Below are 24,749 nucleotides of genomic sequence, written 5' to 3'. Positions count from 1 at the left end.
CCTTGAAGGCAGGGACGACTCTCAACACATCTTTGTCCTAATTCTGTATTTAGCACAGACAGTTGTACATGGTAGGTGTGCACTGTGTGTTTACTGAATGAATCCGCGAGTCTTATAATTCAGCACCATATTTGTTACTCACAGAGAATAAGAAAAATTGTAAAAGGTCATCACACAGTCCCGTTGTTTTTAAACATGGCTGCTCTATTTCATATTCAGTGCTCCCATTTAATTTAGTTTATGTTTTCCAACTTCTCCATCTCATTTTTTGTTGTTCTCAAGCCTTTATCAAATGCAGTAGAAAAGCTTTTGTATACATACATATATATATAGTACACATAATCTATATATATTTTAGAAACCTTATGAATGTTTGTCTAGCTAAAATATTTATAACATTTTGGTTCCACTTGTTTGACCAAGTATGAATAGGATGCTAGATTTCTAATTTAAATGCACCCAAAACTTTGATATAGTTCCATTTATTTTGGCATCTAGTATTACTCCTAAAAGTCTAGAAAGTTTATTATCTCAGTGATTTAAAAAGTTGTTTTTGAATGAGGCTTGAAACTTCTAATCCAATTCTGAGAATATAAAAAGATGTTATGTTGTAAAAAACATCAAACAAATAGGAAACTGACATGCAATATAGAATTATTAACTAAAGTACAGATTCCATTCAAATTTCTCTCTCTCTCTCTCTCTCTCTCTCTCACACACACACACACACACACACACATACACACACACACACACACAAAACGAGAGAAAGAAAAATTGTATCAGTGAGGACTGGGGCAAATCTCCCAATTAGAATGGCAAGTTTCTCTTTATGAAAAAAATAATTAAGACAAACCCATTCTAGAATGATTCATGTGAATAAAGGACTGGAGTTGGAGACATTAATATAACTCATGTTTAGCTTATTATAAATATAGATGGCCTCATACACAAAACTTTATCAGTATGTATGTATACATGAGTTAGCATACACACATTTTTCTTTGCTGTGTCAGCTAAAAGGGTCCAGAAGTAATAAAACCTCAGTACCAATGTGTGCACCTAATGTCCAGATCTTGGTTTCTAACACCACTTTTCAATAACAGGAAAGAGGACTCTGCTGCTGATTCAAGGATTGGTATACGAAAAATACAGGATGATTCTGGAGTATCTTATAATATCAGAAAGTAAGGAAATGCTAATAAGGAGAGAAAAAAGAACCCCACTGATGGGCATATATCAAAATGACACAAAAGCCAGCTGGAAGGAATTCCAATGGTCAAAGCTGCAATAATATGAGCAGCAAAATAAAGTGGTATTGGAATACAACACAAAGTATAAATGAGTCTGTGCATATAAATGACTGGATTAACAAGTGGAGGAGAACAGACAAATCTCTCTAGAAGAATCATATAGAAGAATTCCAAATAATTTACATAAATCCTCAGCCTTCAAGGGGATGAAGCATGATCCCCTACTCCTTAAGTGTGGGGCTATGCATATGATTTCCTTCTAAGAATAAGGAAAAGAGGGAAAAGAGTAACTTTACAGGAGAGAAACCTGACAAATACTACCTTAGCCAGGTGGTCAAAGTTAATATCAAGACTGCTAAGTTACCTTACAGTGTGAATTCTTGACATGATATGATGAAAACGGTGGTTTACCTCTGTGGTCTTCCTCTCAAAAACTTATAACCCTAGTCTGATATGAGAAAAACATCTGGCAAATCCCAACTGAGGAACATTCTATAAAAAAGTTGGTCAGTATTCCTCTAAACTGTAACGTCTTCAAAAACAAAGAAAGGGCTGTGAAACTGTCACAACCAAGAGGAACCTGAGGAGTCATGATTACTACAAATGATTTGTAGTACTCTGGACTGGACCCTAGAATAGTAAAAAGACACTAGATTTAAAAAAAAAGGGGGGGGGGAAGAAGAAGGAAATCTGAATAAAGTATGGACTTCAGTTAATAATAAGTAGCAACACAGGTTCACTTGCTGCAAGAAATGTATCATATTAATATAAGAAGTTAACAATAGAGGAAATTGGACATGGACTACACAGGAATTCTCTATTATTTTTGTGATTTCTCTGTAAATCTAAACCTGTTTTAAAATTAAACATTTTCTTAAAAAATCAATGAAGCTATTACTTGCCATGCATGTGTGCATAGTTGCTTCAGCCATGTTCAACTCTTTGTGATCCCATGCACTGTAGCCCACGAGGGTCCTCTGTCCATGGGATTCTCCTGGCAAGAATACTGGAGTGTGTTACCATCTGCTCCTCCAGGAGACCTTCCAACCAGGGATGGAACCTGCGTCTCCTGTATCTCCTGCAAGGCAGGTGGATTCTTTACCCACTGAGCCACCTGGGTTCAGTTCAGTTCAGTCACTCAGTCGTGTCCGACTCTTTGCGACCCCATGAATCACAGCACGCCAGGCCTCCCTGTCCAACACCAACTCCCGGAGTTCCCTCAGACTCACGTCCATCAAGTCGCCGATGCCATCCAGCCATCTCATCCTCTGTCGTCCCCTTCTTCTCCTGCCCCCAATCCCTCCCAGCATCAGAGTCTTTTCCAATGAGTCAACTCTTCTAATGAGGTGGCCAAAGTACTGGACTTCAGCTTTAGCATCATTCCTTCCCAAGAAATCCCAGGACTGATCTCCTTCAGAATGGACTGGTTAGATCTCCTTGCAGTACAAGGGACTCTCAAGAGTCTTCTCCAACACCACAGTTCAAAAGCATCAATTCTTCGGCGCTCAGCCTTCTTCACAGTCCAACTCTCACATCCACACATGACTACTGGAAAAACCATTGCCTTGACTAGACGGACCTGGGTAGCCCAAGGCTATTACTCAGGTTAACTAAACTATTTAAGGGATTAGAATGTGGGTATGTGAGTGTGCCTAACTCAAGTCCTATTCACCCTACTTCAACTCACTCTGCACCTGAGTTCCTGAATTAGGTCTGGAACCATCTCTTCAACTCTAATTTTATAGAACAAAAATATAACGCATGCAAGTCACATAACAGAATTTTAAATTTTCTAGTAGCCACATTTCAAAAAGTAAAAACAAAAAAAACCAGGAGAAATTCATTTTAATATTTTTTAATTTATTAATACTAAAAACATTGTCATTTCACTACAGGGCAACAGCTACATTTCAAGCGCTCAACAATTACACATCAATATTACAGCTCCAGAACCACATGTATGTAAAGCAAACCACAGTATTCATAAATAAAAGCAGACTTTTCTGAATTCTCTTATTACAATCACTTTGCAAAGACAAGAGAGAATCATGGATGAATGTCACAGCTTCTTCCACACATGGCCGTGTCTAGACAGTGTCCAAAAGCCTCCAGGAATGGGGCATAATCAATTAGCTAAACTGAAGCATTTCCTTCCAGAAAAGACACCCATCTAACCCCACCACTTCCACTTCTCTTTCTGACTGCCTCCCTGTTATCCTGAGTTCAGAGTCCAATTCCAAGTTTGTATCCCAAAGTGCCCATCACACATCTCCCTTCAAATGCAGGTGCTCATCAAGAGACATTCACTCTAGCACAGAAAGGAAACAAAACTGAGGGTCAATGTTTCTTTAAGAGTTCAACTGATCTCACAGAGTCTGAGAAGCTAGGTGCTGACTAACCCTACAGCTGCTGTCTTCACCACTGCAGTATCAGTAGCTGCTAATTTATCATGCACTCTCTTACGGGAGGAAAAATTGTGCTAGGTATTATATGCTTTCCCCTTCAAGGATCACAACTACTTTGTGGCAATGGGGCTTGTGTAACTCAATGAAGGTATGAGCCATGCCATGCAGAGCCACACAAGATGGATGGGTCATAGCGAACAGCTGTGACAAAACATGGTCCACTGGAGGAGGAAACGGCAAGCCATTCCAGTATTCTTGCCTCAAGAATCCCCTGAACAGTATGAAAAGGCAAAAAGATATGACACTGGAAAACAAGCCCTCCAGGTTGGAAGATTCAACATGTTACCAGGGAAGACTGAAGGGCAACTACTAATAGTTATGAGATGGTTAGACAGCATTACCAACTCAATGACCAAACTCTGGTTGATAGTGGAGAACAGAAGAGCCTAGTGTGCTGCACTTCATGGGTTGCAGAGAGTAGCAACTCAGCAACTGAACAACAACAAAATCATACGCTTTATTTCAACTGACTTTTACAACACTGTAAGGGTGAAACTATGCCAAAGTCTTTGACTGTGTGGATCACAATAAACTGTGGAAAATTCTGAATGAGATGGGAATACCAGACCACCTGACCTGCCTCTTGAGAAACCTATATGCAGGCCAGGAAGCAACAGTTAGAACTGGACATGGAACAACAGACTGGTTCCAAATAGGAAAAGGAGTACATCAAGGCTGTATATTGTCCGCCTGCTTATTTAACTTCTATGCAGAGTACATCATGAGAAACGCTGGGCTGGAAGAAGCACAAGCTGGAATCAAGATTTCCGGGAGAAATATCAATAACCTCAGATATGCAGATGACACCACCCTTATGGCAGAAAGTGAAGAGGAGCTAAAAAGCCTCTTGATGAAAGTGAAAGTGGAGAGTGAAAAAGTTGGCTTAAAGCTCAACATTCAGAAAACGAAGATCATAGCATCTGGTCCCATCACTTCATGGCAAATAGATGGGGAAACAATGGAAACAGTGGGAGACTTTATTTTGGGGGGCTCCAAAATCACTGCAGATGGTGACTACAGCCATGAAATTAAATGACGCTTACTCCTTGGAAGAAAAGTTATGACCAACCCAGATAGCATATTCAAAAGCAGAGACATTACTTTGCCAACTAAGGTCCGTCTGGTCAAGGCTATGGTTTTTCCTGTGGTCATGTATGGATGTGAGAGTTGGACTGTGAAGAAAGCTGAGCACCAAAGAATTGATGCGTTTGAACTGTGGTGTTGGAGAAGACTCTTGAGAGTCCCTTGGACTGCAAGGAGATCTAACCAGTCCATTCTGAAGGAGATCAGTCCTGGGATTTCTTTGGAAGGAATGATGCTAAAACTGAAACTCCAGTCCACGCGAAGAGTTGACTCACTGAAAGACTTTGATGCTGGGAGGGATGGGGGCAGGAGGAGAAGGGGACGACCGAGGATGAGATGGCTGGATGGCATCACTGACTCGATGGACGTGAATCTGAGTGAACTCCAGCAGTTGGTGATGGACAGGGAGGCCTGGCATGCTGCAATTCATGGGGTCGCAAAGAGTCGGACACGACTGAGCAACTGAACTGAAGGGTGAAACTATCATACACACACCCTGCCTCCAACACACACACACACACACACACACACACACACTGAATTTTCCAGGTGACGGAGGCAGACTTAGACAGGCAAGGCAACATGCCCAAGTTGCACATCTAATAAGCAGCAGAGCTGGGATTCTAAACAGATCTGATGCCACATGTGAACTGTTACCATAACACCTTTCTCAGTATTTCTGACTACAGCTACCAAATGATAGGCTTCACAACAGACCATTTTTCTCCCTGTACACGGTGAGATAAGCAACTAACTGCAAAGGAACCTTTTGCTTAAGATCCTTCAGGAAGCCTGCTTGTTGGCATGGAATTCCAGCCTCTATAAAGTATCTCCCCCACTTACAACTCAGCATCAGAGAAAGAGGAACGTTACAATTAGTGTTAGTGATGGTTTCCACTCATCCATTTTCCTGACTTTACTCCAGAATACAAATCATTAAAATCAAAGCTCAAATATAGTGCAATAAGAATATTACTTAAGAAGAGACTGATCTATCTTTTGGTCCACAGAGTAATCAAATTTCTTTTTGAAGTTTTAAAATATTTAATCTTTTCTATTCTCTTGGAAGTAACACTTTAACACATTGTACATGCACAGCAGAGAATGAAGTTAGTTGCAATCAATCCAATTTATTCTAATCCCATTTCAGTAAGTTAATATTTCAGGGACTAAACTGCTTTGGCTGAAAATTTTGCTCCAATTTTTAACCTTTACTTGGGTAATTTCTGGGTCAACCACCAATGATGCCAGGAAGAGATTATAATTACTTTTAATCATACTAGTTTTGCATGGTTGCACATAATCAGTTCCTGTTGTCCACAGATATACATCTGAAATGCATAACTACAAACATAATATTTCTTATCTTTCCCTATTTATCAACTAGAAACAGATTATAAAATGAGCAAGTACAAATAATTATTGAGAGGGGAACCACAGTATTTTTAAGAATTACTATTTATTTAATTATTCAAGTTAGTAAGCATTTTTCCAATGCCAGCTATAGTCTCCTTTCAATTCCCATGAAGCTGCTTCTTTGGACCTTACATTACATTGTGGCTGTAGAAATTCAAGGTCTTTAAGTTACTTAATTCAAAGGTTTCTATGTGGTAAGAATGGTCACATTAAAATAAAAGGTAAGAAAAAAAACAACAACAACAATTGTAACAAATCTGTTTTCTTGGAATTGGCTGTTACAATTTTGCACCCAGGAATGACTTTGTTACTTTATAGCATAGCTTCTCAATACCAAAGCTATTAGCCCAAACAAAAAAATGTTTGCTAAGCTACAATTCTGACAATTAAAACAGAGCAAAAAAATCCCACAAAACCACAAATCCTGATATTCTGAGGTTCTGGGACTGAAGTCAAAGGTAGGCTCCAACGATAATGACAACAAAAATCAAGATGATCTTGGGTGGTGGAGGAAAGCAGAATTGAAGAGAAGAGGCGAGGTGATGTATCATGAAGTGATGAGGCCACTGGCCACTTTCGCCACAACAATCTCCCAGGCAGCAGAGCTCCGTGGTAGATGCTACCTTGGTTCTTTCCTCTTGTTCCCTCACTTGGACTCATACACCTCTTTAAGACATCATCCTCCACCTCCTCCAGAACTAACTGGGACTTCAGGAGATGAATGGGGTGTAAGTTCAGAGATCCTGGCTTCAAGCAAATGTCCCTATTAATAGAAAACAGGTGTGGGAGGGGGAGGGGAAAAATAAAGAAATAAAGGAAGAAAATTATTTATAAACACATAAGTTTGGGGAGAGGTGGGGAAAGGAAAAGAGGAATCACAGCTTCGGTATAGGAGAAATTATTGCTGGCATCAAGGACTGACTGACAAGGTGGAACAATGAAGTTGACCACCGGTTTACAGATAAACTTTACACCACAGAGTGAAGGTATACGGTTCAATTTCCCTACCACAGCTAAGTTCCCGAATAGCAATCTTATTTGCAACTAAATACTCAAATTAAATCTGTATTGAGAGAAAACAAATCCTAAAACAATATCCTACAGATGAAAATTACATGATATCATATTTATGTATCTGTTCATTTCCTTAAACATTTTCCTGAGCTCCTTCTAAGTAAATGCCAAGGAAACCAAAGATAGCTCCCACCTTCACATAGTTGACAGTCCAGCATTTAAAATAAGATGTGCTAAAACAAAAAAATTCTGAATGACAGCTGTGGGATTTTAAAAGTGAGAAAAATTATTCTGTACCAATTTTTACACATCGTTTCTCAAGAAGGATGAGACAAAAATAAATGAGCTTGGTAGTATGAAAAATATTAATGATTATAGCAGCTAACATTTTTAAAAAAAAGGATTTTACATATGTTAAGTCATTTAATCTTCACATGAGAGATGCACAATTCTTTCCATTTTACCAAGAAATAAAAGTTGCGGGAAGTTAAGAAACTTGCCTAAATGCAACTTCTAAGTGGCAGGGCTGGGATTTGAATCCAGGCACCACAGCTCTCAACCCTGCTTTTCTGCCTATAGTAATAACATCGTTACTAACAAAACAACGTTGCTGTATGGTGTAGACCCATGACCTTGGTACGTTAATTCATTCCCGTTGAATACTCTCACATCTCTGTATTTCACAAACAAAAGTAACAGAAAACCCAACCAAAACGAAGACTCAGAGAAACGTTCCCATGGTTATACGAGTAAAAAGGTGGAGAAGTCCAGATAAGAACTCCAAAAAAGCTTCAGATTCCAAAGGCTCTGCACCCCACAACCCAGCTTGGATCCTCCCCTTACCCTCAACCCACTCAACCATTCCTCCCGGAGGCCCCGACACTACTTCATCCTCCAGGCTCGCGCCTAAGAGGCATTGAGGCAGAGTTCCATCGTCCACACCGGAGCCTCCCCACTTTCCAGGACACCCCCGCCCGGCCTAAGAAGCGCCCTTACCAGGTGGGAGTCGGGGGACCCTTGCAATCTTGTTGGTGATCTCTGCTGTGAGCACCGCGAAGTCCTGCTCGTAGCCTTCAAAGTCGGACGACATGGCGTGTTCCGGAGTGGCCGGCCCGGGTCGGAGCCTAGAACGGAGCTGAGGTCACGCGGGGCAAGAAAAACAGAGTGTAAGGACCCGGAAAGTTCCCTAGAGAGCGGAGCAGAGAACCGGGGACAGCTCCCAGGCCGACCGCTTCCTGGTTGTTCGTCGCGATCTTGGTCCTCCGGAAGTTGGGCTGGGTGCGTGTTTCAGTTTCCGTTTAGGCTCCAAGATTAAGACGTTCTCTAAGGAAAACCCCTTAAATCAGTGTCCCTAAAAGCCTAAAAAAAACTCGTGTTCTCAGGAATCATTTAAAAGCTTTTTTTCCCTTCCTCCGCGTTTTGGAAAGTGGTTCCGGTTCCCCAAACTAGAAGCCAGAGGAACTTGCTTCCCGACGGAAGGTTGACGCGGCGGACCTCCCGGAAGTGGCTGTCACGGAGACTGCGCACTGAGCTCGAGCAGGAGAGCAGCTGCGAGGGCGCTGGCGGAGCGACGCGCGGGTCGTGGCTGGTCACACACCCCAGCTTCTAGCGCACAGAATTTACTTTCTACTTGCGTTGGGCTGGGGTACCCAGGAAGGAGTTATCCGAGAGGGAGAGAGTCTGCTCCGGGTGAGCCCGAGCCGCCCCAGAAATGCGATGGCCGAGGAGCGGGCACTGAGGACCGGACCGAGGTGGGAGTCAAAGCAGGGGACATGATTTTGCGGTCATCGCCCCACCCGAATGAAGCCAGCATCTCCAGAAAACCGAGACCAACCACCCTTACCAAGATGTTCGTCCCCTGCGTGAGGATTTCTCAGTGCTCTGCTCCATAACACGGGAGGGAAACTGAGGCACGAGGCAGCGCGACATCTCTTGCGTGGAAATCTTTGTTGCTCTGGTTCTCAGATCTTCTTCGCTTGACTCACTCCAGTCCAGTCCTAAATAGCCTTCTACAGATCTTCCCCGCGCTCGCCGTCCTGCCTTCCCGGTCCCTCGCCTTCCCCCCCCCCCGCCCCCGCTCCCTCCCTCCCCGTCCCCCCAATAGTCTCATTCGTGCTTATTTTCATCTACGCCTCCGGTCCTGAGTTCACACACACGTCTCTCTCCTCACCTCCTCTCCCCGCTCCTCCCCTCCCCTCCTTGAGCTTTCATCCTCCGATTTCTTTACTTCTAACACAAGTAGACCTTACGTTAGCCTTTGAGGGGCAACCGCAGGCAAATGCTGTAGACCTTGTCTGGATCAAACTGGATTTAATTCAAGAGTGGGTAGGAGACAGTTCAGAACTCTGTAAAGGAGGTTTGATGATTTGGCTTCTGTCGGGTTCAGCTGTCACTCACCCAAGTGGTTTAATCGCTCAGCCTCTCTGAGCCATTTTCTTTTCTATGAAGAAGGAAACTGGATTAGGTCAACTATAAGGCCCTCCATCCCAGCTCTAAATTGTTTTTGTTAACTGCAGCCTTTCACTAAACGCTTGCACAGACATAATCCTCTGACAAGTTAGGAACAAAGGGAAAAAAACAACCACTTAAGAATCATGGATCCAGTTTACCTGCCATTCAGAATTGACTAAAGTTTGGATAAGATGAAAATGGTTCTCTTTGATATTTGGTGAGATACTCATTCATAGTAATGTACTTGTGAGCTGCTTCTATTTAGGCGATTATTGAAATTAACAAATACAGTAGATAGTAAAATGTCTTACCCAACCTTCTCATTTTGTTTTCTTTAGATTAAGTTTCAAACCAAGGTACTGGATTCTCCTAGATTAAAAAGTGTCAGTGAAAATGGCATAATCTGCATTAACATCCCACAACGTGACGACATGACAATTAAGGAACACACACGGACTTGTGGCACGAGGAAATGTGTGCACAGAAAAAGGAAATCTGTAATTCTTTAAAAACTGGAAGACATTCTTCCTCACCAAAATGGGTACATTCTGCTCAGTTGTCAAGTTTGAAAATCTCCAAGAATTAAAGAGACTTTGTCACTGGGGTCCCATTATAGCCCTTGGTGTTATAGCAATATGTTCTACCATGGCCATGATTGACTCTGTGTTGTGGTATTGGCCCTTACATACCACTGGAGGAAGCGTGAATTTCATTATGTTGATAAACTGGACTGTCATGATTCTTTATAATTACTTCAATGCCATGTTTGTTGGTCCTGGCTTCGTCCCTCTGGGGTGGAAACCGGTAAGAAAAAGGTTCCTTAAAATGGTGAACCCTCATGATAATCATATATTTAGTTTTTTCCTTACCTACCAACCAATAATATCAAACATAGCCTACTTTTTACTTTGGTGGAGACTAAGCATATTATTCTAATCACTGGCCATTTAGAGCTCAAAGAATTTTTTTCATACCTGCTTGAAAGTATTTCCCAAAGCGATTTCAATGAAAAAAAAAAAAGGAGTGGTAGTAATGAGTACGTGGTCATAAGTTTCTAGGAAGCACTGTATATTGTGTACCTCATAATTCCACAGTGTGGTTTGGCACTGGGATTTTTTTTTCCATGTAACATGTTAACATCCCTCATAACTGAAAAAGAAAACTTTAGAAGCTCAGTTCAGTTCAGTTCAGTCGTTCAGTCGTGTCTGACTCTTTATGATGCTCAGTTCAGTTCAGTTCAGTCCCTCAGTTGTGTCTGACTCTTTGCGACCCCATGAATTGCAGCACGCCAGGCCTCCCTGACTAGTTTATAAAGTATTCAGAAACAATGGACAGCTTATAACAAGCCAACGCTTATGAATAAATACTGTAGTTTGATTTTCATTTATGGGAGATGGGGAAAAGATAGAATTTGAATTTTAGCTTGCATTTCCAGCCCTTCTTTTTGAGCTAAAATTTGTTTAAATAATGAATTTCTGATAACAGCAATATCACTTTTCCAATTACCCAGAAATTTACATTTTGTTTATATTTCACTGCCAAGAAAAATTCTCAGGATAGCGTGTACCTCCAGTATTGTAAAGTCTGCCAAGCATACAAGGCACCACGGTCACATCACTGCAGAAAGTGTAACAGGTACTGTGTCTTTGCTATTTATTGAAGACTGATCAACTTGATTACTGGCCTTTTGTTATTCTTTCTAGCACATCAATCCTAGTTTTATTCCCTGCAAGGTGACTACTTTATAAACAGTGTTGTTAAAATATTTGTGTCCATAATCTTACTTTTAAATTGTCAATTCTGATAATGAACATTTCACTCTTTCTTCTTGCCATGACAGGAGCAGGATAAAACGTTATACTTTAAGTTGTTTTTGTAAATCAGTGTTAATTGTCGACTGTCATATTAACTAGCCTTAGAATTGTTCTGAGTCTAAATTATAAAGGAGACCTGCTTTTTCCATTATTTAGTTGAGTCATATCTACACTTATAAAAATCTAATAAGTGAATCCAGGTGCCTATTATCACAAGTATTTAACATAAAGGTCTTAATTGAAAGAAAACAGAATCACTGTAAAAAATGTGAATTAAGCTATTGATAGAACCTTTGTAAATGAACATCTGTATCCACTGGTAAATAAGAAATTTATGATGCTAATTCTGAGGTTTAGGAGGACCGTTGGAGGGGCAAATAAAGTTTAGTTTGAGGCCAGAAAATTTTCTTCTAACAACCTCAAGGAAAGGAAACACAGTAAGACTTCCTAAACCACGTCTTACATTCCAGAGTTAGCTTGCTTAGCTCAGAGACTCCACATGGAAAGGATAAGAACATGAAGGAAGGAAGTTATAAGCGTCTGCCAGGCCCCATCAGCCCTAGTGGAGATTTAGAAGTAATTTTGTTCGGTCTCTCTTGTTTTCCACTCCAGTCACTGCATAAGAGCAAGAGGAAAATCAGGAACCATGCTTATTTCCTTATAATGAACCTTTCAGTGGGCCTCCTGACTTCTTTAAACAAACTTACTTGTAGCAGACGTTTTTTTCCTCAGAAGCCATTACAAAGCCTGCCCTTTCTTTGGCTGTTTAAAATTTAAAAGTCATCACTGTTCAAAGTTGTTTAAAAACTCATAAAGAAAAAAAAAAACAAACAAAAAAAACTCATAAAGATTTTTCTTTCTGTTCTATCAAGTAGTATTCCTCTGTGACTCATGCTAGATTCCTGTGTGCTTGATCTTTTGAAGACCAAAGTTATTTCAAGTACACAGGATTTTCTGCCTCATGTTTTCTATAAATTTTTCCTGTTAGATGTGTGATGAAGATGGACCATCACTGCCCTTGGATCAACAACTGCTGCGGCTATCAGAATCACGCTTCCTTCACGCTGTTCCTCCTTTTAGCACCACTGGGCTGTATTCACGCTGCCTTTATTTTTGTCATGACAATGTATACGCAGCTTTATAATCGGGTAAGTGAAAACGTTTGTTATCAAATCATGAGAGATTAAATAAATAGTAGTTATCAAGATTCTTTAAGAAGTCCCTTTTGGAAATAGATGTTCTGCAGTTTAGGTGGGGAAATAGAACTTTGTTTTACCTTTACAGGGATTCCTTTTTTGAAAAAGCTTTAAAACAGTTTTTAAGATGAGGAAAGATTATTTTGTATATGCTATCTGGAAACTCACCGTATATGCTATAGTTGAAGTTTCACTATGTATAACTTATTGGACTTCAATAAGCTGTGGTAGAGAATAGTTAGAGGAAAAAGCAGAAGAGTAGGAAGTAAAAGACAATTCAAGTGCCCTCTGTTTGCCTTCGATCCTGTGGCCACTTGCAGTTCTTTCGTTCATTTCTAAATCCAGTGCTCTGGAACATGGCTCACAAAGCAAGTGCACGTTCTTAAATATCGTACAACTGATTGAGTTGATTTGTGAGCACGTGGTTATGAGATAAAGTTTGGTGGTCACAAATTCAGGTCCTTAAGCATGCCTGGAGGATAAATGAGGGACCCAGGCCTAATAGGAACCTGGAAAACACATGCCCTTCACACAGAGGACAACCCATATTTTACTTCACCTATTTATTGATGTTTGGAAATCCAGCCTGGCAATGCCAGATCATCTGGTTTTTCAAGAAAAATCTGAAAACCCAGACTTTCTTTCTCTGTGCAATCTGATTTCTAAACCACTAGATTTCTAAATGTTGGTACCTAACTCTGAATACTTTAAAACGTTTTGCAGGCCAGGCAGTACACATCAGCAGGACGTGTTTTGACCTACATGTTACTCGTTCTTAAACCTCTGGTTGTGGAACAAGAGGGAAGAAACCACTGAATCTTAGGCTATCTTTGTCACTGTGGAAGAGCACTGTAAATGCAGGAAAGTGAGGAGAAGCTGGGAGACACACTTGCAACTTAGATTTGTGTCCACTGTCATTCATCCCCAGTAGTGCGTGTGCAGTCTACCTAATGCTTTCTGAGGAAACGATGACAAAAACCATTGGACAGTACCAAAGAGGATATCATGCATGTCACTATGAGTTCAAGCCACAGAATTAATTAGAAAACAGTTACGTTTGCTTTGGCCACAGTAGCACGTTGTCATTTGCTGATCTTCTTGATGAAGTGGTTTTAAGTGGTAGAGTCGAGTCTAACCATTTACGACAACCAAGTATTTCTTGTGGGGGGTGTTGTTATTCACAGCTCTCCTTTGGGTGGAACACCGTCAAGATTGATATGAGTGCAACCCGGAGAGACCCTCTTCCGATTATTCCTTTTGGATTAGCTGCGTTTGCTGCCACCTTGTTTGCCTTGGGATTAGCTTTAGGAACAACCATAGCTGTTGGGATGTTGTTTTTTATCCAGGTAAGCTCCTCCATTACCTCGAGCTAACACTGTCGAGTAATTGGGGCTGCTTGTAATGAGAAGGAGAAAAAAAGCGTCATTTAAGTATGCTGTGTGAAATGAAGATTATTGTTACTTTGTCCACCTAGGTGATGAATTTTATCTTCTGCTGGTCAGATAATTTCGAAGTGACTTTGCCAGCATTTCTTGGTAATGATTTAATTTAAAAAATCCTAAGTTAGAGTTACACAGCATTTTATCCTTGAGAAAGCTCTTCTCACAGTCTCTCTTGATACACATCAACCCCAAAAGAAGTTGAAGAGTATTATCTTCCCTTCCTTGCAGATGAGTAATTGAGTCACAAGAAGGTTAAGTGAAATACCCGATATCATCCATTTGTGCATTCAGTAAACATAATTATTAATGTTATTTTATAATGGCATATATTCATCAAAAGCATACTAACATAGCTAACGTTTATGGAGTGCTATTTCAGGCCTTTTACATATGTTAGCTCATTTAATCTCCATAACAACCCTGACATTGGTGCCACTTAATGTCTGCTCTATGATGAATCACTCTGCTAATTTCTGAGTCTACAATAATGAGAATGAAGAGGATCCTGCCATTAAATCAGGGCCATGTGTATATCATAGATTTATGTACAAAGTGCTATGAGAGCCCAGAGAAGGAGGATGTGACCCTGAAAGGATCCAAAAATAGTTCTTGTGACTCACGGCATTTGTTTCATGCGTATATTCATTCACTGAAGGCCCACCATGAGCCAGACACTGTGCTAGGTCCTCGGGATATGGTGAGGACTCCTAGTCCAGCGCTGCTCTTACCGTGGTGCACTGTCTCCATGAAGGCACAGCCAGACGGCAGAGAATTGCGCAACTCATAGAATCAGAAACGCTGCGCTAGCAGGCCCTGATGCCTTACCCAACCCTTTTTGAACTCTTAGTTTTAAAATAACCTGGTTTGGGTTATATTTCATATTTTTTACTGGCCTAGAATCAAATTCTTTGACAGATTTTTCCCAGTGCATGTAACTAAGAATCATATTAGAAATAAACTAAAGTCATGTGGTGTAAAAACCTACATGAATGAAATTGTCATTTCTAGGAAAATCAAAAGTAGAATCAAGACTGAATATACTCAAGTTTTTAAGGCAAACAGAATGTCTAGGTTGACTGTAATGAGTCACTGTTACTTGTAATAAATAGACTAATCATGCATTTAAGATTTATTAAAAATAGTGGTAAAATTTTAATGGCAAAATATGTTAATGCCTATTGAATGTATTGTATCATATTTTATTAATACTCTGGAAAACTTATTCAGAAGGTAGTACTTAAAGCATGACTTTGATTTAAGCCATAGATTCAGATTTGATTGTGGATTGATGTAGTCATGTGAAGATCCAGTCCAATGGTTTAGAGTCAGATGAATCACGTGCTCTTTTATTTAATCTCTATTGTCCTGATACCTTCATCTATGGAATGGAGCAATAAAAACTGTCTCGTAGGGGTAGTGTAAAGATGATAATCCTTTTTTTTTAAGATGATCATCTTAAATGAACCAGTAACATTTTAAATTTTACTATTTCTAGATGAAAATAATTCTCAGAAACAAAACTTCTATTGAATCATGGATTGAAGAGAAGGTAAATTTTAGAATTATTTTCTTAATTTTGATAAAGTGCTGATTAACTAATAGATCAGATTAAGTAGTAAATGCCCCCAAAAGAAAGCTTGACTACCAGATGGCTTCCTTATGTCATTTGCATGCCACGTGAAGAGTGATTATAGGAACCGTTTGATTTATTCCTGTTTCAATAAAACTCCCACAGAACCATCTCACACTGAATTGTTCTAAGTCACACATGAAGCTATTTGGCCGTACTCTCTCAGACTGGAGGAGAAGGCAGTCCATTGAGATGGGAGCTTCTGTCCTACCAAGGTGCCATGTAGGCTTTACACATCAGATAGAGCTTAGAACATTTAGCTTGTCACAAACCTCACAACCTCCAATACATACTTCACACTGTCCATTGTGATTCTGATGGTAAAATATGCCCCACTCCCTATTTAAAACTTCCCAGAGCCTTTCCGTTCCTGTAGCTTATTGGGGTTGTAAACCCAGTGCACTGCGGCCCAGGCAGATAAGCTAGAGGAGTGGAGCCAGCCTGTGCTCCAGAGCTGTCCAGCAGAGCAAGCTCATCGCTGCCGCAGAGAAATCCTCACCTAGTATCGTGACATCATGTGATTGTTTTTTCCAAGAAAAACCAGAGATCTGGATTTTTATGTTACCTTCTTTGCTTTTAAGCATTGAGAAGCAATTCAAATTAAGAGCAAAATAAACAGAAAATCTTCATGGGCCAAAGGAAACAGCCTATGGGACATATTTAGCCCCCTAGCAGCCAGTTAGTGAGTTTTAACTTAGCAGCAGCTCTCAAACTTCGGTCTTGGGACCTTCTGTTGTTTGTTGTTTAGCGACTAATTCGTGCCCAGCTCTTTGTGACCTCATGGACTGTAGCCCTGTAGACTTCTGTGTCTGTGGGATTTCTCAGGCAAGAATACTGGAGTAGGTTGCCATTTCCTTCTCCAGGGGATCTTCCTGACCCTGGGTTGGAACCCATATCTTCTGCATTGATAGGCAGATTCTCTGCCACTGAACCATCAGGGAAGCCCCTCGGGACCTTTTACATTCTCAAAAATTGTTAAGTACACCAAAGAGCTTTTGTTAATTATACTGTTGGGTATTATATCTATTGACATTTGCCATATTTTCTAACTGAGAAAACCTTTGAATATTATTTCATTTAAAAATAACAATAATAAATCCACTATATGTTAATAAAATAACATTTCTGGAAAAATAATTAAAATTTCCAAAATAAGCAGAATAGGGAGAGTGGCATTGGTTTTATGTTTTTACAAATTTCTTTAATATCTGACTCAACAGAAGACAGTTGGATTCTCAGATCTAGCTCTGCATTCAGTCTGTTGAGATATGTTGCTTTGATTGAAGTATGTGAAGCAAATTCAGTCTCAAACAGATAAGTAGGTAGAAGAGGGTATTTTACCATGCCTTTTAGATAACAGTGGACATTCTTTGATAATAACAATACATTATAACTTGACAAATGCTAGTTGTTGAGAGGTTAGTTGCATGTAAGATCTAAAATTCAACCAATTTTTTGCATTCTTATGTATTCAAATCCATCAATCTGTTTTGCTCTTTGAACGGATCCTTTACCCATATAGGACATCAGGCATTGGTCTTCTGGAACATACTGGTTTACAGATTCACAGATTTTTGGAATGTTGATACAGTTCATTATTCAAGATGTAAACCCATTTGTATCACTACCAGTTTTATGGGGAAAATCTTTAAATATTGGAAAGCTGTCAAGCTCATAGTGGTGATGTAAATTTTCCAAATTCTAATTTTCATTAGAAAGCCTTACATTTTTCACTAGCAACAAATAGTTGTTTATATGAAGTAATAGCCTGACTTTTGTTCGTTTTCAAGAAGACATCCACTAAATACTGAAATCTGACTAACTTTGGTTTGTCTGTTACATTACTCATTCTTTCAAAAAAATAGCATTTCATGAAAAAAGCTGGCTGCACAACTTTATTTGGCTCACAACTCAGACAGGTGTTTTCCTTGAGATAAGCATTTTGTCATGCTTTATGTGTATTTCCTGTTTCGTCACGCAGAATATTAAAAAGATGTCTACTTGAGGGCTGAGATTTAATAAAACTAATTTTTATTCATCAAGACATTTTTATGTAAAACTGGGCTTTTTGTTGGTTTGGTTTGGTTGGAATTTAGTGTGTAGCAATGAAGAATATAACAGCTTGGTGCCACTGTCTTGACGCCAATATAAGGCGCCAGCAATTTCACCCACCGTTGCAAATGTCAACACCATGAAAGAAGGCAAGAATGTCTTAGTATTATTATCAAAGTTGTCTGACTTTGTTCAACCTCAAGAAAAGGTCTTGGGGACTGAAGGAGATGCACAAAGCATACTTTGAGAACCGCAGATATACAAGTTTAAGTCCAAGCTCCTTAGCTTCTTCGTAGTAAAGCCTTTCATGTCTTCCCCTTACCTGCTTCTCCAGTTCATTTCCACCCCTCTCCACCCCATTCCTACTCCATACCAGCTAATACCAAATAGTTTACACATCTTATGCTTCTCTGTTTTTCCACATGTTGCTCCCTCTGCCTAGAATAATCTTCTAGCTCTTTTCTCCTTATTTCTTGCCCCTCGAGACTTGGGTCAGCTGTCAGTTCCTCCGAGGAACCTTCCTTGATTCTCCCTAGACTGAGTGAAGTACTTTTCTTCCCCTTTCCCATGGCGCCCGTTGCACATCTCTGTCAATTTTCAACACATACACACACGGAGTTCCCTCTTTACTGTGTGCTTCTCTCAGACAGACTCCATGCCTCTGTTGTTTCTGTAAACTGCTCTCATCCTTAGCACTTTGTCTTTTTTAATATTCTAGGTCTCTGTTCTCTGAGGCTCTTAATCTATTTTAAGACCCTGAAGTTTTTGTTTATAAGAAGGGGAAAGAAGTTACTCATTATCAGGGTGGGGCTGGACTTACATGTTTTCATGTTACAGCTGGACAATTCTTGTAGTTGAATTATTATCAGTATACTTTATAAGTAACTGCAAGAAGCTTTTCTCTAAAATACTATCCGATGATAATAAAATATTTCAAGGTATAATCTCTAGTTAGCATAACATTGACATTAGATTAACTGTTTTTGCCGATGACCAAGGCTATCTGTAAAGTGCCACACTAAATCTAGAAGTTATTTTAAACCTGGTACTATGTTGCTCAATAAAAACCAAATGAATGATTCTCTTAAGTTAAAGAAAATGGGTCAAAATTACCATATTTTATTACGAAATAAATATCAACTGGGTTTGTATACTCATTGTAGGAATAAACAATATATCTTTATACCACTAGGTGTCAGTAGAAATTCAGAAATCCTAAACCAGTTTATCCCCTTAGGTAAAAGATGACAATTTAAATGACTAGAATATAATTTATGAAACTTGGAGATATATATATATATATGCATAAAATGTGCATATAAATGCCTATATAAGTATGCAGACATACGTAATGGTATGTAAAACTGAAAGATCTCTTACACTTAACCTGCTAACTTTAAAACAATAATTTTCATAAAATGACTCACCTGTCACACCTTTCCTGGCCATTCCTACAAGTTCCTTCCAGCCCGAATAAACCCTTGTTTTCTCTTAAATCTCTTTATTAACATCTGTTCTTTACAGCTGGATCCTTTTGTTCTACTGAACAAGTAGGAACATTGAGGATTTTTTGTATATGAAATAAAGTTACAAACTTTTAATAAGCATTTTTGAATGCTTAAATTCAGTCTTATTTAGACTTATTCCTAAAAAAGCCCTGTCACACATTTTGTGGATGATCTTATACAAGTTTGCTGTTTGTCTGTCAAGTTCTTCCTATATTGGGATAAGTGTTTATTACTCCTGTGTATTCTAATGTTATAACAAGGAGGAAGTATTTTTAGAAGTGATGCAAATTTGAGGAATAACTGTTCTCAATTATCTATTGCCAAAAGCCATTTAAGGCAGATGTATCTGCCATCTTACCTCTTTGTTACCCACAGGCTAAAGATCGAATTCAATATTATCAACTAGATGACGACTTTGTTTTTCCTTATGATATGGGAAGTAGATGGAAGAACTTCAAACAAGTATTCACATGGTCAGGGGTCCCTGAAGGAGATGGGCTGGATTGGCCAGTTAGAGAAGACTGTCACCAGTACAGCTTAACAGTGAGTGTTTTGTTCAAATAGTCTTCTTTTTACCCCACCTTCTTCCTCTTAACTTCTCCTTAACTCCGATGGCATTTTGTAGTAAAATAAGTCATAAGAATTGTTTCAGCATGTCAAAATGAATCTAAGTGAATTCCCAAGCACTCCTTGTATCATGAAGAAGAAGTCGCTCAGTCGTGTCCGACCTCCTTCAATTTAAATCTCTTATCTCACCATACCTGTGAGATAAAGTCCTGATTCCATACCTTGAATTTATAAAACCCAGCCAAAAGCTACCTTTCACTTATATCCTTTTCATACTGTTCATGGGGTTCTTGAGGCAGGAATGCTGAAGTGGTTTGCCTTTCCCTTCACTGGACCCGTTTTGTCAGACCACCTACATCCTGGAGGGAATCAGCCTTTCCGATCAGCCTAGTCCACTCAGCAAATCCCTGATACAATTCTCCCCCCACAGTTTTTTCTACGCCATGTGACCTTCTCTTTATCAGAAATTACTCAGATCAGCTCCAGCCCCCCCGCCCCCATCTAGACTCATCTGGATTTGGTACCTACTCATATACTAGTTATATGAGCACATGAGGTCTCAATTTTAATCCTTGTGTCTTTAACTTGGCAAGATTCTAAGCAGAGATTATTTCCCCTTATATCTAGTGTAGTGTCATTTAGCAAGTTGTAGCTGAATAAGTGGAAAAGAGGAGTCAAAATGACGACTTTTAATCAAAATTCATTGTTGATGAACTTTGCAGTCTTATTGAGGACTCAGTGAGTCTCTGGACTGCTTCATCTTAAGGGACTAGCCTGGAAGCCCCCGGAGGGCAGAGAGCACATCTCCTTGATTGCTGGGCCACAGGGAATGCTCTGTGATTATACACAGATAAAGACATTGGAGAGGGAACATTGAGAAGAAAGTCCCACTTCAGTGCCAATTTTTAGTCAAAGAGCCTTCTTTCCATGCTTTAAAAAAAAAAAAAAGCGTAGCCTTTAAATTACAGCAATTTGAAATGTCGGAAAATTGGGAGTTTGTCATGTCACTCTGATACAGTAAACGAGGAAAGCCTGTGTTTCAGTGTTGAGATACGAGATTTCATTTTTTCTTTTTATATCTTCCAAACAGATAGAACAGCTGAAACAAAAAGCAGATAAAAGAGTCAGAAGTGTAAGTAATTCTTTTGCAGTGATACTAATTTCTTTTCCTTTGTCAGGCTCAGCACTTCTAAGTAGCTTTTAAAATTGCCTCTAAGTAAAAAACCAACTCTTGGCTTTTATTAAATAATATTTCTTAATACATTTGTTGAACTTTGATGCATTTTACTTTTGTTTTCATTCAGATAGTTTGGACTGGAGGTTTGGAGGGAATTTAGTCAGTTTATATTGTCAAAAGATAATTATCCTCAATATAGTTCCCTAGTGGGAAACTTGTCCTTAAAGTGATGCTGAACAATTAATTCAGTGGCCACAAGCTACATGTGGTTATTTAAATTTAAATTTATTTAAATTAAATAAAATTCAAATTTAAATTCCTTGGTTGCACCAGCCACATTGAAAGTGTTCAGTATCTACTTGTGGCTAGGGGATACCACACTGTATACCACAAGTGTAAAACATCTCCACCATTGCAGAAAGTTCCATTGGGCAACACTGCTTCTAAAATTTTATTAGCCATGTGCTTCAAATGAAGGGCAAGAAAAGCCTGAGAATTAGAAGCATCAGTTAATTACCTTCTATAAGGGAGCTGGGTAGATAGCAAACCAGAAGGGAAAGACTTGTTGCCTGATATTCTGGGTCTACTTTTAATGGTTTACATTCAAGCTTAAAAAACTTCATACATGAGTTAATGTTAAACTGTTCTACTCACTGATGACAGGTCCGGTATAAAGTGATAGAAGATTATAGTGGTACCTGCTGTCCTTTGAATAGAGGAATCAAAACATTCTTCACAAGCCCCTGCACTGAAGAACCTCGGATAAGGCTACAGAAAGGGGAATTCATCTTAGCTACAAGAGGGTTACGGTAAGTAACAGAAAATACTGAATTTCTTCTTGAATAGTGAAATTGGCATCTAGCCTAAAAAGAAAAATTAATTTTAATCTTTTAAATATTTCAGATACTGGTTGTATGGAGACAAAATTCTTGATGATTCTGTTTTAGAAGGTATGAACATGAAAGCGAGTGTTTAAAGGATAAGACTGCCAGCAATAACTGCAAATTTTACAAGAATACCTTTTATAAACAGTCATATGCATTAGGGGAACTATAGGAAGGTACTCATTAAGCAGCAAAAAGAAGCTCCATGTATTCTCCATAGCACTTGTATTTGTCGGGTCTTTGCAATGATTACTGAACGTTGGATCCCATACTTAAATAAGCAGCACACACTTGTGGAAATGCTTCATTTGTGGTATTCAGTCCCCAGCAGCCCTCTGAGGTCCATGCTGTCATTGACATTTTGTTGATGAGGGAACTGAAATGTGGGGAGGCTTAGCAGCGTGCCCAAGGCCACACTAAATACAGGAAGAGCCAAGCCTCTAGCCCACGCAGTCTGGCTCAGAGCCTGTGACTAAGCTGCTATGCTATACATGCACCCATTGAGTGAATCATTCTATTATGATAAAAACTGATGAATTGAAACATTCCCTGTCTTTGATTTTTTTTTTTTAACTTTTAAGAATTATTTCTTTAAAAATTAACCTAGGATGCTCTTTTGAAAATACTGGGTTAATCATAAATTAGCCCATGTGATAGGTTATGCAAGCTTGATATAGAAGTGCACCTGTTAAAAAACGAATCTAAAAAGCACACCTCCAGGGAGATAGTCCCCTAGAACAGATGAAGTGTCACGGTGTGTCAGACTCCCTCCCAGGTACACGCATGTGCTTGGACACCAGGTTCCCCCGCAACTCCACTGGAGTGCTTCTGAACATGCAGGTCCTTTCCCAGATGATGGAACTTGGGAAATACCTATTTTCTAGCTTGTTGGGAATGTATATATTTTGAATTTTTTTTTTATTTAGTTCATTTTAGCCTCAAGTTGTGCTTATCAAAATGGGGGGGGGTAATTAAAAGCTTATCAGTTTGAAGTAATAGGATTTACAAGTCTCACAGTTGTCATTTTGGTATGTCTATTTCATATCAATTTCATTTTCTCCCTCAGGTGTTTCAAGAATAAGAGGATGGTTCCCTAGAAACTGTGTAGAAAAGTGCCCCTGTGACACCGAAACAGATCAAGCCCCAGAGGGCGAGAAGAAAAACAGATAGCTGCTTTTGAAGTACAGTTCCTCTCAGTCTGCTCCATTACTTGAAAACTGTACATATTACTAAAGAATTATGCAATGAGCCTACTCTGGTTAAGGTGTTCTTTTCCTCAAAGGTGCCCTAGTGCCATGATCTAGATATTTTTATTACCACTTTGAGATGAAGAAGCCATTCTGCACTTGCCTTTGAATTCCTGCACCTCTCTGCCACCTCTCCCCTTCCCCAAAAGGAAAAACAGTTCACCCAAGCGAGTCAGTTGCATTTTCTCTAGAGTTTTGTGTGCGCTGCACACAGTGGACCTGACGTGCAGATAGAGGTCCCCCTCTACCAGGAGCATCTGCATGTGATGCTTTTATCCTCTGTCCCCCTCGGCCGAATTTCTGATATTCCAGATACTATAGAACTTGTCAGATTCAGTATAAGCTCAGATTTTATTACCCGTCTTTTAATAATGATGATTTTGTCAAATCAAATAAAGATCAATGGCTGTTCTGTATAAATCATAGTTTTTACTCTAGTCATCTTTCTTTTTGCCGACTAGAAAGGAGTGTTATTTCCTATGGAAAAACTGCTGCTTTACTGCCTCTTGGAAAATTCACATCTTTAATCATAAGTCTCAAGACATATATATTTGCCTCAAATAAATAATTAATGGCATATTGAGATCATAGTATTCTAGTAGACTTTTTTTAATTGAAGTATAGTTGATAGTGTTACAGGTGTATAGCAATGATCCAGGTATATATACACTCACACATATATTCTTTTTCAGATTCTTTTCCATTATAGGTTATGACAAGATCTTGAATATAGCTCTCTGTGGTGTACAAACAGTAGGCTCTCACTTATCTGTTTTATACACAGTAGTGTGTATCTGTGTGTGCTGTGTCCAACTCTTTTGTGACCCTATGTAGTGTAGCGGGCCAGGCTCCACTGTCTGTGGGATTCTCCACGCCAGAATATTGGAGTGGGTTGCCATGCCCTTCAGGGAATCTCCCTGACCCAGGAATCCAACCTATGTCTCTTGTATTATAGGTGGATTCTTTACTGCTGAACCAGCAGGGACGCCCTAGTGTATGTCTATAACATCTCCCATATCTCTCATTTATCCCTCCCTGCCTCTTTTCCTCTTTGGTCACCATAAGCTTGTTTTCTGTGTGTGTGAGTCTATTTCTGTTTTGTAAATAAGTTCATTTGTATCATTTTTTAGATTCCACATGTAAGTAATATCCTATAATGTTTATCATTCTCTGTCTGACTTAGTTCACTTTGTGTGACAATCTCTAGGTCCCTCTGTGTTGCTGCAGATGGCATTATTTCATTCTTCTTATGGCTGGGTAACACTCCACTGTTTATTCCACATCTGTAACCATTCATCTGTTTGTGGACATTTAGGTTGCTTCTCTGTCTTGGCTGTTGTAAATAGTGGTGCTGTGAGCATGGGGATGCATGTATCTTTTCAAATTAAAGTTTTCAACTTGTGTGGGTGCATGTCCAGGAGTGAGATTGCTGGATCATATGGTAACTTGGTTTTTTAAGAACCCTCCATAGTGTTTTTCTGTAGCTATACCAGTTTCCACCAGCAATGTAGGAGGGTTCCTTTTTTCCCACACCTCCAGCATTTATTATT

The 24,749-nt window shown here is 39.4% G+C and overlaps 2 protein-coding genes across 18 annotated transcripts in view; one reads left to right on the top strand and one right to left on the bottom strand.

Moving 5' to 3' along the window:
• VTI1A (vesicle transport through interaction with t-SNAREs 1A) overlaps positions 1-9,301 on the bottom strand; it is a 372,362-nt gene extending 363,061 nt beyond the window's left edge. For 8 of the 9 annotated variants that reach the window (XR_011252058.1, XR_011252057.1, XR_011252059.1 and 5 more), the window contains exon 1: positions 8,228-8,686. Coding sequence is in view for 6 of the 9 variants with exons in the window: in XM_069567122.1 (XP_069423223.1) it covers positions 8,228-8,321 (94 nt within the window). In the remaining 3 variants the exon portion in view is untranslated. Of the gene's footprint in view, positions 1-8,227 lie in introns of all 9 variants that reach the window. The other variant, XM_069567118.1, reaches the window with a different exon arrangement.
• ZDHHC6 (zinc finger DHHC-type palmitoyltransferase 6) lies at positions 8,704-23,619 on the top strand. 9 transcript variants are annotated; one of them, XM_069567109.1, is made up of 11 exons: positions 8,704-9,093; positions 10,021-10,486; positions 11,226-11,317; positions 12,485-12,644; positions 13,877-14,038; positions 15,630-15,683; positions 19,700-19,867; positions 20,982-21,023; positions 21,732-21,877; positions 21,972-22,018; positions 23,019-23,619. In XM_069567109.1, exons 2-11 carry the CDS (start codon positions 10,220-10,222, stop codon positions 23,120-23,122), a joined length of 1,242 nt encoding a protein of 413 aa, XP_069423210.1. In that variant the 5' UTR covers positions 8,704-9,093; positions 10,021-10,219; the 3' UTR covers positions 23,123-23,619. The 9 variants fall into 9 exon arrangements, with proteins under 9 accessions (XP_069423210.1, XP_069423208.1, XP_069423209.1 ...); XM_069567107.1 differs by having other exon boundaries at positions 8,709-8,982; XM_069567108.1 differs by having other exon boundaries at positions 8,717-9,141.
• The last annotated feature ends 1,130 nt before the right edge of the window (positions 23,620-24,749 follow it).

This window comes from Ovis canadensis, chromosome 22, assembly GCF_042477335.2.
Source record: "Ovis canadensis isolate MfBH-ARS-UI-01 breed Bighorn chromosome 22, ARS-UI_OviCan_v2, whole genome shotgun sequence".
Taxonomy (NCBI): Eukaryota; Metazoa; Chordata; class Mammalia; order Artiodactyla; family Bovidae; genus Ovis; species Ovis canadensis.
The sequence above is the reverse complement of the archived record's forward strand: the minus strand, read 5'-3'. Positions and strand labels throughout refer to the sequence as shown.

Bases quoted from the DNA above. Each gene is read 5' to 3' on its own strand.
- ZDHHC6 (XM_069567109.1), top strand. From the start codon at position 10,220: ATGGGTACATTCTGCTCAGTTGTCAAGTTTGAAAATCTCCAAGAATTA. The intron at 19,868-20,981 runs GTGAGTGTTTTG...TCTTCCAAACAG, and splicing joins GTCACCAGTACAGCTTAACA to ATAGAACAGCTGAAACAAAA. The intron at 21,878-21,971 runs GTAAGTAACAGA...TAAATATTTCAG, and splicing joins TTAGCTACAAGAGGGTTACG to ATACTGGTTGTATGGAGACA.